The sequence below is a fragment of the Pseudopipra pipra genome, chromosome 2 (genome assembly GCF_036250125.1).
Source record: "Pseudopipra pipra isolate bDixPip1 chromosome 2, bDixPip1.hap1, whole genome shotgun sequence".
In the NCBI taxonomy this organism is placed as follows: Eukaryota; Metazoa; Chordata; class Aves; order Passeriformes; family Pipridae; genus Pseudopipra; species Pseudopipra pipra.
In genome coordinates this window covers 28,060,487-28,074,214 of record NC_087550.1, presented here as the reverse complement: position 1 = coordinate 28,074,214, position 13,728 = coordinate 28,060,487, and the positions used below count along the sequence as shown (strand labels likewise).

Sequence of the window (13,728 nt, the reverse complement as noted above, 5' to 3'; positions counted from 1 at the left end):
CCAGGTTTCCCTATCAGGACAGGAGCAGGCCAAGCAGAGCTTGGGAAAGCACTTGCTCCACGGTTTGTGGCATTGCTCTTGCCTGTGCTCCCTGCTGGCTGCATGCAGCAGCAGATCACCCCTGCCTGACCCTGCTCACCTGGGTGCAACAGGTATGGAGGGGTAAAATCAGGAGTGTGTGCAAGAGGAGGATGCTGGCAGAAAACGCGGGCTGCCAGGCGTGCAGGCAGGCTGTGGCAGCCTGGGGGGCGGGTGAAGGGACGTCAGTGACTGCTAAATGGGCATGTGCTGGGAGGTCTCCGAGCTGGAGCTGCCACCGCTGCTTCAAAACAAGCTTCTTGATGGGGATCCCTTTTGTCCACCTGTCCTTCTCTTTTCCCTGGCTGTTCATTCGGTAGTATTGCTGCTGGGCATATGGTTCCCTACTGTCTGCTGTTTCAGTGCTGGTGTTTGGAAGATGGGGATCTCTTGTGCCTGTCCGTGAGGAAAGCCCTCCTGCCCTCCTCTCCCTTGACAAAAGCACTGTGTGCCACAGCTCAGCCTCTCTGGTCAGAGGAAGAGCAAGGGAACAGCTACTTAAGAAGAGGAAAAATGTTTAAAAAAGGAGGTGACAGAGAAGGAAAGCTCACTTCATTTCCCAACCTAACCGCATCTGGGAGGGACCAAAATCCAGTTATGAGTTCCAGTGGTCATGAGTGCGCCAGGGAGGATGCAGTCAGGTTAGTGGTGGGATAGGAGGTAGTATAAATGCAAGTGGGGGCTGCTGTGGGGAGCCTAGAGGCATGGACAGGACAGGGGAGACAGGCAGGTCAGAAGACATAAGTGATACTGGACACAGGAAGGCAGGAGAAGGAAACAAATTTGATTTAGCCTGCTCCCAGGCCAGGAAGGCAGAAGAGTAATGGAGGGATGGAGGAGACCTGTAACCCTGAAGGAGAGGCAGCAGGGAACATGCAATAGGCAGACTCGGTCAAGACTCACAAAGCCAGCCATCTTCAGTGGGGCTGGTAAGTCTCTGGAAGTGTGGACTCAGTCATACCTTGGATCCCAATGGGAGGGCTGTAGCACACCACCATACTGGAGCACGCCCACTCCTTCCACAGAGCTCAATGTAGTGTGGTGCTGGTCACCTCCCCTAATTCAAACCCACTGCTCGCTCACCCCTTGCTGATGGCTCAGCTGAGACCTCGGAGGCCACGTAGCTCAAGTGCCGCACTCGGCTCAGGTCTGCAGTGGAAGTCTTGGGGCAACTGGCCAGGAGCACACAGACATCAAGGGAACACAGGTGTCCATAAATGGATAACAGGGTGAGGGGCGATGCCAGTGCTTTTCACGATATTGACCTGGGGTTGGGGTCAGGGAGGGAGAGACTGTAAGGAAAGACCTAAAGAAGGCTAAAATATGGGGCACGATATAAGACCCGAGGCTGCTCTGTGAGCAAGGAAGAAGGAAGCCAGTTGCAAGCCAAGCATGCTATCTGAGAGGCTGGCTGCCTCCACACAGCCTCCTCTGCCCTCTGGCTCGCCATTATCCAGTGGCAGCTCTCCGTAGGCGGGCTGCTGGCAGAGCAGGGGCAAGGCTGCCTTGTGGGGCTCCAGGAAGCATAAGGAGAGGGCTTCGGGAGTGCAGAGGGAAAGTTATGCCCTCTTTAAGGGAAGCAGCCCTGGGGAAAGCACTAAATTCTATGCAATGCGAATAAAAAAAAAATAAAAAGGAAGAGACAGAGGCACGCTGTGCTGTTGCTGGGCTGATGACGGGAATTAGTACCCGGTGGGACTTAGCTAGCGGTGCTGGAGCGGGACTTTCCCCCAGGATCGTGCCCGCCGGATCCTGCCGGACCCCGCCGCATCCCTTCGCCCCGGGGCGCCCCGAAACCTTCCGGGGAAGCCGAGCCGCCCCCTCCTTCCGCGGGGCTCGGGGGCCGGGTGAGGAAAGGGAGGTTCTGCCGTGTCCCCTCCTCTGCTCGCTCCGCCCGGGGCCGGCGGCGGGGAGCGGGGGGCGGCTCTCTGCGCCCGCCGCCGCCGCCGCCGCATCCCCGCCGCAGCGGAAGCCGCACCCCCGCCGCCGGGGCCGGCCGGGCGCATCCCCCCCACACCCCCGGAGCTCCCCGCCCCGTCCCGCCGCCGCCATGAACCCGCTCTTCGGTCCCAACCTCTTCCTACTGCCGCAGGAGCAGCAGGGGCTGCCGGGCCCCGAGCTGCCGCCGCCGCCCGCCGCCGAGCCCCTGCCGGGGGAGCCGCCCGCCGGCCCCTTCCCCGCGCCGCCCGCCGCCATGGCCCTCCGCAACGACCTGGGCTCCAACATCAGCGTCCTGAAGACGCTGAACCTGCGGTTCCGCTGCTTCCTGGCCAAGGTCCACGAGCTGGAGCGGCGCAACCGGCAGCTGGAGAAGCAGCTGCAGCAGGCGCTGGAGGAGGGGGCGGGCGGCCGCGGCCGCGGACCCCCGCGCCGGGACCAGGCGGTACAGACCGGCTTCGTGGGTCCCATCCGCACCCTGGGGCTGGGGCTGGGGCCGGGGCTGGGGCTGGGGCCCGCCCGGGCGCTGGGGTCCCCCGGCTGCCGCCCCGGCGCCCCCGCCCAGCCCTCTGCCTTCTCGGCCGGTTCCCGCTTCATGCCCGGCACCATCTGGTCCTTCTCGCAAGCCCGGCGGCTCGGCCCGGGGCCCGAGACCACCCTGGTGCAGGGACCGGGAGTCTCCTGGGTCCATCCCGACGGGGTGGGCGTGCAGATCGACACCATCACCCCGGAGATCCGGGCCCTCTACAATGTGCTGGCCAAGGTGAAGAGGGAGCGCGACGAGTACAAACGCAGGTGAGAAGGGGCGGCGGGAGCGAGGGGTCCCAGCAGCATCCCCCGAGGGACCGAAACCATCGCCGGGGAGGCTGTAAGGCTCTGCCCGGTGGGCGCTGTGCGGGAGAAACAGGGAGGGAAGGAGACAGCCTCGCCAGACTTTCCAGGAGCGTGGGCTCCAGGCAGCGAGAGATGGGGTTGCAAAGCAAAAATGGGAACCCCTGAAAGCATTTGTCTATGCCTGGGTCTCCTCACTTGCCTCCTCGTTCGTGAACCCTCTCGGGATGCTCGTTGAGCCTTTTTCCATCTTATCAACCCGGCATGAGGGACTAGAAATACCTTTCCAAGCAGGGAAGGAATAACATGACTCCAGGAGATGTGTTTTAGAGGGGAGAGAATCTGGAAACAATGGGGAAGGAGGAGCAGCCAGAAAGTAGGTGAGGAAGGTGGGCATGCAGCAGTGAGCGGGTTCGGATTGAAAAAGGCTGCTGGGAAGAGGAGTGTTCTCTGGATATGTCGGAAGATGTCAGGAAGCCCTGCAGCATGGTAGCCGGCTCCCCCTGGCCCTTTCCCCTCCCCAGTGATCTCAAGCTGGCCTTCGCAGCAGAGAGCTGTGCTGGAGCACCCCACTCCTCCGGGGCTTTCCTCTGGACCCAAAATAGCCGTGGCTTGGCATGTGCCTTGGAGAAGGATGAAGCAGAATGCAAAGCTAATCTCTTGGCCGGTTCTTCTTTCCCGTGCGGGGTGGCTGCTGCTCTCCCATCGCGCCGGCTGTGCTTTTGTTTCAGGCCAGTTTCCGAGGCTGCTCCCAGAGCTGCACAGGATGAGATCAGGCAGGGGCTGGCGTCGCAGGGTCAGGGCACGGCGCCGGGTGAGAGCGTCGCTGCGACTGACACCATCAGACAGACTGATTTTCTTTTTCGGAAGTTATGGTGCTTTAGAACCAGTTCAAAGTAACTGATTGTGCACCAAACTACCCACGGGAGCTGTGCTGCTGACCAGTTCTGCACAGCTGTGGGCTCTGGTGCCAAGATCAAGGCTGGGGATCCAAGATGACACCTTACGCTTTTGGCTTTATAAGGCTTTGGCTGAGCAAACTTGACTGTCAGATGCTCTGAAGGCACCAAGCAAGGCACACGGAAAGGAAGAGCTGGCATCTCTTCTTTCCCAATGATTACTGTGTGTACCTTAGGCTTTTTATTATTAAACCAGGGGTCTGGCTCCTTCTCCAGGGGTGAGCTGCACTCCTTGCCTTGCATTTTCAGATCATATACCAGGGAGCTGGAGCCACCTTTTTGGCCTGGACAGCTTGAGCCACAAAGGGGGTCAGTCAGAGAGGACCAAGTTGGGTTTGTTGATGCTGCTGAAACTTTAGAGAATGGAGAGCTTTTAGGGGTCATCCTGCTCTGGAAAGTGGGCTTTGGGGAAGGCTGCAGAGAGGGTGACAGAGGGACTGCTGAGGGTGAGCAGAGGGAGCACCACAAGCTGCTATGAGCCAATGTTGTTGGTGGGATCTATTTTTGGAGTGTGTTACCAGGAGCTGGGGGAAAGCAGACCCCACCCCCAGACCCTATCCAGCATTGGGAACTTTCTGATGGGAACAGCCAAGTCCCAAACAGGGGAATGGGACAGGAGGATCCCATTTCCACACCCTTTTCCATGCTGAGGCCTGACAGCAACATCCCCAGGGAGCTGAGACTTCCCTGCCATGGTGGGCTGTGATCTGCCACAAGGACAGTGCAGCTGGTGTCATGCCTTTGCCACCTGCCTGGTAGCAGATGGAAGAGACCATATTAACACAGGACTTCCCGGTTTATGACCTGTGGCTTGGGTGCTTGAGCTTGTGCTTTCTTCAGGGCAGCGTTGCTGCTACGCAGCCCGCAGCACTTGGAGCAGTGCAGCAGGAGCTTCTCTCTGGATACACCAGGGCCTGAAATTCAAGTCAGGGATCTAGGAGGGGTGCGGGGGCTATAGGGAGGGATGAGAATAGATGCAGCAGCAGGAGAGAGGCTTGCAGAAGCTGCACTTGGGAGGAGTGGACTGAGGCTGGGTGGCCTGGAGAGGGGCGAAAGGTGCCTGTGAATATCATACAGACCTGCTAAGTGCTGGGGATCTGGGAATCTCATCAGGTTTATGTTGTCTGCTACATCTGTATTTACAAGTAGTTTTTATCTTGCATGTTGCAAGGACACGCTGGAGATATGGGGTGAGCAGTGTTACAACACAGTGTGTTAGAGTCACTGAATAGTTTGGATTGGAAAGGACCTTTAAGGATTACCTAGTCCAACCCGCCTGCCATGAGGTTTCACTAGATCAGGTTGCTCAAAGCCCTAACCTTGAACATTTCCAATGATGGGGCATCCACAGCTTCTCTGGGCAACCTGCTCCAGTGTCTCACCACCATGATAAAAAAATTAATCTTTATGTCTAATCTAAACCTACCTTCTTTCAGTTTAAAACCATTGCCCCTTGTCCTGTCATTGCAGGCCCTGGTAAAAAGTCTCTCTCCATCATTTTTATAAGCCCCCTTGTTTATTAAAAGGCCTCAAGAATGTCTTTTGTTGTTGTAATTGCCCTCCAAGGAGCTGTGCCAGGCTACAGGGCCTTCACCACTAAGGTGAAGCTCAGACCTACTTCAGACATGGCAAGAGCACCCAAAGCACCAGTGTGCACTAACCGTGGATAGGGTGAGGCACCCCAGTGCCTCTTGCAGTGAACAGGATTTTTAAAGATGGGGGAGTTGTTTATATTGCTAAGTGAACTTGTTGAGGGGACACACCCGGGAGGGGGGATGCTGTAGGGACAGCACCGCGTCTTTTCATGTCACCGGCTTTGGGGGAGGGCTGTTCCATGGCTGGCAAGGAGATGGTCGGGTCTGCTTGCTGCTGGGACCCTCCTGCCCTTGCTCTCTGCCTTCTGCGTTTCAGCCTTTGGGCAGGTTGTTGCTTTGCAGTGGTGCAGGAAGGACCCACATCTCCCCTTGGCATGCACTGGTGGCCATGGGGTTGCGTGGGGCAGCCTTGCTTCCAGCTGGCAGCAACCTGGCACGGCCGCCGGCCGCACTGGGCTACGGGTGCAGTGCTGCAGGCAGGTTATTATTAGGAGTGGTGCATTGCAGGAGGGAGCAGGGAAGGAGCCAGGCAGAAGAGGAGAGAGTGAGAGGTTCATAATGGATGGGTGCACAGATTTGTCTCTTGTGGGGTGAATCGCTGTCTCCTTCTGCCTTTAAATTGCTGTTTATCTGATCTGAACTCATCTTCCATAGCACTGGTATGAAATGAACTCTTACCAGGACTTGCAGCTGTGCTTTACTTTCCCAGTGAGTCTGGGATATATAGAGATTTGGAGGGAGGCGGGGACCAAAAAAGAGGAAGTGCCTCACAGAGAAAGATGCTGCAAATTTTTTTCTTGTGGCGGAAAGCGTTTTTGTCCCTGGCGAGGAAGGCCTTGTTTAAGCAGCTCCCATATAAGGCCAATTCTTCCTTTTAACTTTCTTCTTTCTTTTCCCTTCATCTCTCTCTTTCCCCAAAGGGATGGGAACCCCCTTTGATTCCCCTTCTGGAGCTGTGGTATGGATCCAACATCAACAGGAGGAGTGTACACTTTGTCCTTGTTTGAGTAAGGAGCAGCATTGGTAGCTTTAAGAGCTTAGAAATTCATAAGCCAGGGCTCTCCCACGTTGTCAGATTGTCCAGATGCCCTGAGATAACAAGTGTGAGGGCTTCTCATATACTTTCTGATTTCCTAGACCTTAGGATTTATTGTTCAAACTTGGTGTAAGTGAGAAGAGAGATTTTTCATGTCCTCATGCAGAGTCACAGTGTCTGTGTTGGTGCTTGCAAGCATTAAATAGAAACCAGAGATCACCGCACCAGGAAGGGTGCAGCTCTGGTTGCTTTCCCAGAGTAGTCTTACTTTCTTGGAAAAATCTAGTGCTCCCAGAGAAACCAGGAGCCAGGTAAGAATGCAGCAGCCCTGCCCCATGCCACACCACAGCACATGCCAGCCCACCTGCTCTATGGGATAGTCACTCAGCAAAGAGCAGTGCAGCTTCATGGCCTCCCAATAGACTGTGGAGTGGGCCAACGCTGCAGCATGATCTAAGAGGACGATCTCATGCAGTGAAATATAATATAATTGCTGGGGGATGTGTCTTTGTATAGCAAGGCCGGGCGCCTTGCAGGTCAGCCGCTTTCAAAGCTGCAGAGCCTAATACAGTACCCACCAGCCAGCCTGGTGTAAACTGAGACACCCTATCCTGCTTCCTTCTAGGATGAAACAATGTTCTCTGATCCAACCTGTTATGCGGTAGCATAGAACCAAGGACACTTGTGCTCCTGCCCAGGCAGCGTGGCCCGGCACAGGGCAGCCCTCTGCATTGGTACAGGTGGAGAGCAGCTCTTCATGTGGTGCATATCGTGGTCACTCACACCGTGAGGTGGTTTGGTGTCAGGATTGGATTTTGTGCTTCTGGACAGTCTGAGCTGCAACACTGCAGACACACAAATGTGGTCACAAAAATGTGGCACAGGAGGCAACTCTGCAACATCTGCAAACCTGTTGTTGAGTGTTGGAGCTGAACCTCATGTGACCCAGGGCTGAGGGGCTCGGGGGTGGATGGAGAGGCCAGTGGGCTGCATCAGGCCGTGGGCCAGCCCCAGTGTGGCAAAGTGTGCAGTACAGCCTGGGTCGGTGTCCCCAGCTCCCCCCGTCGCAGGGTGGGCAGCCGTGGTGGGGCAGGGTTCGTGGCCAGCGGGGCTGATGCACTTGGCAGCTGCCATCGCCTGAACACGAGAGGCTATGCATTCTTGGGCACGTTCTCCTTCCCACCCCGGTGCCGTCATCCCACCCTCTTGGATAGCTTTGGGGTGAGCAGCTGCTGCTCCGTCCTCTCTCTTTGGCAGCCAGCGAGGCGAGGCCGATAGGATCTGACCAGCACGTTTGTCTCCCTAGATGGGAAGAGGAGTACACGGTGCGTGTCCAGCTTCAGGACCGGGTGACTGAGCTGCAGGAGGTAAGCTCTGCTGTCCCCCACTTCCTTTGCAATGCAGCTGCCCCCCCCTAATGCTGATTTGCTTGTCTCCCTCTGCCTGGGGCAGGAAGCCCAGGAGGCTGAAGCTTGCCAGGAGGAGCTGGCCATGAAGGTGGAGCAGCTCAAGGCAGAGCTTGTTGTCTTCAAGGGACTGATGAGCAATGTGAGTCCCTAACCCCTCTCTGACCCCACAGCTGGTCCTACGTGAGCAGTGGGGCTGTGCAGAAAAGCAGTTCCTTGGTGGGGCACAACCAGCACAGAGGTGGTCTGGCAGGGTGCAGTGAGCAAAGTGGAGATGTGGATGCGGTCCTGCATGAGCAGGAAAGTGGGGGCGGTGATTGCTTTTTGCCTTGCCTAATATTCCTCCTTTGTCCCCTTCCTGTGATGCTGTGGGTTCAGAACATCACAGAGCTGGACACAAAGATCCAAGAGAAGGCCATGAAGGTGGACATGGACATCTGCCGGCGCATCGACATCACTGCCAAGCTGTGCGACGTGGCACAGCAGAGGAACTGCGAGGACATGATCAAGATGTTTCAGGTGAGAAGCACCTGATGCTGCTCCAGGCTCAGCTGCTGGCTCTGGGGAAGAGAGTTCTCAAAGGAGGTAGAAGAGACAACACCAGACCCCTGCCAGGGGAGACGCTTGGTCACCCTCACCCTCACTCCTTGCAGTCCCTTGCTTTCTGTCTCTCTCGGGAGGACCAGGCTAAAGGGCACAGAGAGGAGGTGGAAAGCTCCAGATGTTGCTTTGGGCATCAAGAGTCCCCTCAGCCTCTTGCTGACCTATTGTGTTGGGCCCGGGGACACCATAGTGGTAGGGGAACAGCTGCAGGAGGGAGACGAGTTGCTCGAGCGTCTGTCTCTAATTCCATCTCTCTCCTTCCCCTTCCCCTCTCCGTCATCTTCTCTCTGTCTCTCTTCTCTGTCTCTGTCTCTTTTCTCTTTCTGGATGTTGCTGCCTTTCTGTTTCGCTCTTTGTCCCTACAGAAGCAACTGGTTAGTTTCATTCAGTTGGGAAATTTTGCAAATTTTAAACTTACTATAAATAAGGTCGGACTGTATATATTGACATATTTCACCTTTTTCAGACTCTCTTTTTTCCTGTTTCTGTCACTGTGTTTCTCTGTCTCTGGACTGGGGTGGTGGGTGATTTGAGTTTTTCTGCAGTAAAACCACATTGTTTTTTCTCATCAGATTCATAGATTCCATTTTTAGTTGCTTAGTTTTAATTTTAAAAAATGCTAAAACCATGTTTTATCCATTGCATCCACCTTTAACCTGATCATAATGAGCCCATCTCTCTCTCTCTCTCTCTCTCTTCTCTTCCTTCCTTTCTTTCTGTCTTTCTCTCTTTCCCTGCCTTTCTGTCCCTCCACCATTCCTTTCCCCTCCATCTCCTCCCAACTACCTGCTCCTGACCTCGGACCCGGCTTCGTTTCTGTAGTCTCTGCACTTGTCTCCCGTTAAGGTCCCAGCCTCGGTGGGGCGGAAGCGGGAGCGCAAGCAGGTCAGCGACGAAGACACCTCACTATCAGAGAGTGATGCCTCCCGAAAACCTGAAGAGGAAGAGGAGGATGAGACCACTGCCATGAGTATCAATGAGGAAATGCAGAGGATGCTGAACCAGCTGTGAGTGCGGCTGCTGCACTCCTCTGCCGACGGTGTTGCGCCAGGCTCCAGCATCAGGCTCCCGGCTGGTGCCTGGGATGGGGAGGGCGGGGGTGGTCTGCAGCTCCCCTTCCCAGCTGAGGGCAAGATGGGAGGTGCTGCTGTGGAGTATGTACACCCTGTGCTCTGTGGCACGGTGGGACTGACCACCTTGGGAGTCCTGAGCCCACCCGTGCCGTGGGTGGGAGCTGGACCAGCTCCCCCTCTCTTGACCCCTTGCCACGTTTTGGGAGTCCCTGCCTGAATTTTCTGGGGCTTCTGACCATATAGCCCCTCTCCATCATGTGTTGGTTGGGTTTGGGCACACGTGAGTTCACCCTGGCCAGACCACCCAAGAGCTGCAGCCCTGCAAGCTCATGAGCAGGAGCAAGGCTTTTGGCACCGACTCATCCCCTGCCTGCCATGGTGTTCCTGCTGGGTTCTGATGTGCTGTTCCCTTGCCCCCAGGAGGGAGTATGACTTTGAAGATGACTGTGACAGCCTCACGTGGGAGGAGACAGAAGAAACGCTGCTCCTCTGGGAGGACTTCTCTGGATATGCCATTGCAGCCGCAGAGGTGCAGGGGGAGGTAATGGTGGTGTCAGGTCCCCTTGGGGATCCAGCCTTGGGTTGGGACACCTGGTCCTGCCTCAGCCTGGGAAGATGCTCCCTCAAAAACCAGACTTCAACTCATCTATGCCTTTTCAGGCCTGTACAGATGCTTTCCTACCCTTTCTACACGAATACATGAATACATTACTGCATCCTTGTTGAGGTCTCCCTCACCAGGGACCTGTAGCCTGAAGGATGTGCTGAGAACATGGTCCACACACATAGGGGAGCCACAGTCCTCCCAGAAGAAAAGACCTCCTCTGACTGGGCTGGTCTGTGGTGATCCCTTGCTCATGTTCTCCAGCCCATCTGCCCAGTGTGCAGCAAAACTGCCCAAGCAGTGTCTGGCTAAAGCCCTTGTCGTCCCCCATCTTTGGCCCCCAGCAGTCCCCTGGGGATGTGTAATGCTTGGAAATGGTCTGTGCTCTCCAAAGCTTTTGTGCATTGCTGGGCTTGTTCTGGGTTGATGTGTTCTCTGCCCAGCGTGGGGAGTCCTAGGTCTCCTAACTCCATGTTGGCAGAACTGACTCATGCCTTCTATGCGCTACACTGTATTTGTTTCTTCCTCTTTTCCCAGTGTTGCCAGTTCTTTCTCTTTCTGTCTTGCCTCTGATTCCTCATGTTGGACACCTCCCTGCCTCTAAACATGCTGTCTGCTTTCCTCAGCAGCAGGACGACAGCCTGGAGAAGGTGATCAAGGACACGGAGTCACTGTTCAAGAGCCGTGAGAAGGAGTACCAGGAAACCATTGACCAAATAGAGGTGGGAGAATGAGGAAGTGGGAATGGCATAGCACAGAAGGGTGTGAAATGGGGGAGTGGATCCCTGGGGGAGGGATCCACAATGCTGGAGCAGACCATTGGCAATGGGGGTAGCAGCCCCTGGTCTGGCTGTGCCCACTGCCCTGCACCGCACTGTGCCCTGGGCTCACTCTGCACCATTTCCCTTGTGCAGCTGGAACTGGCCACAGCCAAGAACGACATGAACCGGCACCTTCACGAGTACATGGAAATGTGCAGCATGAAGCGAGGCTTGGACGTGCAGATGGAGACTTGCCGGCGGCTCATCACCCAGTCTGGGGACAGGTGAGCTTAGCAGGAGGGATGGGATACCCATGCTCTGGAGCCAGGGTGGCGGTGAGTGGGAGCTGAAGGACTCCTGCACTGCCCTGATGTGGCATGGAGTGAGGGCAGCTTCCAGAGGCTGTTGGACTCCTGGTGACCAGCCTCCGCTCAGGTCATGGTGCCACCTCTGCAGAAGGTAGGCTGCACGCAGGAGTCTGTTTTGAGAGGTGAAGCCAGACAGCCCTGATGGAGAGAGGTGCTGCCATTGTTGCAGGGACATTGTATAAGTCCCCAAAGGCCTGTGGAGCCAGGGTGGCTTCAGGCTAGGGACCTCTGTGGTGGGCTTTCACAGACCCTTAGCCTTACATGCCTTGTCAGGGTCCTGCTCTGGACAGGCCCCTCCAGCATTTCGCCCAGCTCTGCTCCATGCTCTTGACCTCTTGATTGGTGTCCTTTGGAACACCCTCCCCAGCCCCCAGGGATTCCCGCAGACTCATACTCCCCAGGGGAGCAAGAGGGGCACTTCAGCTTCTCTCACTCCTGCTGTCCTGCCCCCTGCCCACACCAAACGGGGTCCTTTCCCTCCTCCTGGGTGATGCTGTGACCGCTGCCCTTTGCTATTCTCTGCAGAAAGTCTCCTGCCTTCACCCCGAGCTCCAACAGCGAGTCAGCCCCGAATGAGGAGAGTGAGGAATCGGACCGCGATCCACCCAGCGATGCTTCTATCAGATAATGAGGGGAGGCCCTGCTCCCTTGGACCCCCTTCCTGGCATGGGGGTGCCTGAGTCACGCCTGGGAGAGACTGTCAGGGACGTGGAACCACTGGTAAACGTCTGTCACCCAGGCTCACTCCCATTTTGGGGTGCTTGGCAGATCCCACACACCCCCCTCACCGGATACCTTGCAAATGGGAATAGCTAGATAGACCTGAGGGCCCTTGCCCGGGCTGCTCTGCCTTCAGCCCCTTCTCTATTCCCTTTTCCTGCTTTGGTTAAACCGTGGTTCGGGCAGGGAGGCTCCAAACCTGCCACGGTGGCGTTCTCCAGGACCTGTTCCCAGGCCCCCCCAGACCCACCTTCTCTGGCCTCCGTCCTGGTACACTTGACTTGCCCCCTGCCCTCCCTGCGCTACACGGAGCTGAACGAGAGCCGTACCTCCCTGCAAACTGGACCTCACACTGGTGCCAACTGGACCGAGCCCAGGGCTCTCTCTGTCCTTGCTGCTGGCTGGGCGCCTGGCTGGTGCCCCTGCCATGCCGGGCACCCTGAGCCCTCCCACCCCTCCTCCGGGTTGGGGGCTAAGTCCCGCTCACTGTGCACTTTGCTTTGCCGCCCGTCGGCGATGCGCTCACGTCTGTGTTACGGGGGCGAGGTCATTAAATGGGACAATTTCCTTTTCTACAGCTTCGCCGGGTGTGGGCTCTCCCTGTGCTGTCGCGGGCGATGCGTGGCTTGAGGCAGGGGGTGTCCTCCACCAGACCCCCAAGCTTACATCATTGGGGCCCCTTATGGGGCAGTCCCATCCCTTGGGCATGCTGGGTGGGACTGGCAGATGGGACAGTGGTGAGGTCCCTGTTCTGAGAGCCACCAGCCCTCAACAGACTGTGTGTAGCATTGGTGTTGTGTGGGCTGCCTTGTTCTTAACCTGGAGCATCATCGATGCTGAGGCTGAGGGATTGGAAGTGAAGCTGATCCTGGCTTGTGACTTGTGGACCTTCCTCTCCTGTTGCCTGGTCTCCTCTGCCATGCCAGGGCACCCTTCTCGCCTGCTCTCAGTCCCACATCCAACCTCGGTGTAACCACAGTGGGGAATCCCCTGTCCCACCATCTCTTACAGCGTTTGTCTGGCTGGCCTGTGGCATGTGCTCCTCTGGTGACAGGAGGCTGGAGCCTGGCAGGGTGTCAGGAGGGGATGAGCAGCCTGCTGAGAGCCAATGTGATCCAGAGAGGCAGTGTCTTCTGGAGAAACAGTGTGATACACTGAGCAGTGGACTCAGGCTGCACAGCCAAGGCAGGTGAAGCTCTAGAGAAAAAATGCTTCTCACTAAATGTCCTGAAAGAAAAAGAAAGTAACATAGCAGTAGAGTTTTTTGGATCATCTCTGAGATTAGGTAAGGTAGATAAAATGGGGGCTGAGCGATGCAAGAGTTTCTCTCTGTAGGTTCATCATAGGTGGCCAACGCTGCCATGTGCTTTAGCTGGGAATGCCGTGGCATCCGTGCACCCCAGCACAGTGTGTTGGCATTTGGGCAGGGTGAGGCCCTCTGCCTGTGCCTGTAAGATGTGTTATGGCATGCATTGGTGTTTTAGCATGGGCTGACCTGGCTGGTTAGAGCTGGCAGGGAGGTGAGTCCCTGCAAATGGCAGAAGTCAGCAGCTGAGGAAACCTCCAGGCCAGGGTGGAGCTGTGGGACTGCTGCTGCTGGGAGATGGCAGTTCTGCAGCTGATGGTCTGCTGTGGCTGCGCTCCAACTCACAAGTGCCACCTTCACTTCTTGAAGGGAAATGGGGAGAGTGTTTCATAGGAGCAGCAGGGTGCTGGGAAGCAACAGAGGTGTGTTCCCTTGTCCTGGCTGCTTTTG

The 13,728-nt window shown here is 56.5% G+C and overlaps 1 protein-coding gene across 4 annotated transcripts; it reads left to right on the top strand.

Annotated features, from left to right (window-relative positions):
• The first annotated feature begins 2,021 nt into the window (after positions 1–2,021).
• Positions 2,022–12,549, top strand: IFFO1 (intermediate filament family orphan 1). Of its 4 annotated transcripts, none has more exons than XM_064644575.1 (9): positions 2,022–2,811; positions 7,744–7,804; positions 7,890–7,985; positions 8,222–8,362; positions 9,269–9,453; positions 9,940–10,060; positions 10,753–10,845; positions 11,038–11,168; positions 11,778–12,549. In XM_064644575.1, the coding sequence occupies exons 1-9, from the start codon at positions 2,129–2,131 to the stop codon at positions 11,878–11,880; spliced, it is 1,614 nt and encodes a 537-aa protein (XP_064500645.1). In that variant the 5' UTR covers positions 2,022–2,128; the 3' UTR covers positions 11,881–12,549. The 4 variants fall into 4 exon arrangements, with proteins under 4 accessions (XP_064500645.1, XP_064500647.1, XP_064500644.1 ...); XM_064644577.1 differs by having other exon boundaries at positions 2,024–2,811; positions 9,293–9,453; XM_064644574.1 differs by having other exon boundaries at positions 2,025–2,811; positions 10,750–10,845.
• The last annotated feature ends 1,179 nt before the right edge of the window (positions 12,550–13,728 follow it).

What these genes read in the sequence shown, in the direction of transcription:
- IFFO1 (XM_064644574.1), top strand. Translation starts at nt 2,129, where the DNA reads ATGAACCCGCTCTTCGGTCCCAACCTCTTCCTACTGCCGCAGGAGCAG. An exon ending in GGGTGACTGAGCTGCAGGAG is followed by an intron (nt 7,805 to 7,889) that starts GTAAGCTCTGCT and finishes TGCCTGGGGCAG; the next exon opens with GAAGCCCAGGAGGCTGAAGC. An exon ending in ATCACCCAGTCTGGGGACAG is followed by an intron (nt 11,169 to 11,777) that starts GTGAGCTTAGCA and finishes TATTCTCTGCAG; the next exon opens with AAAGTCTCCTGCCTTCACCC.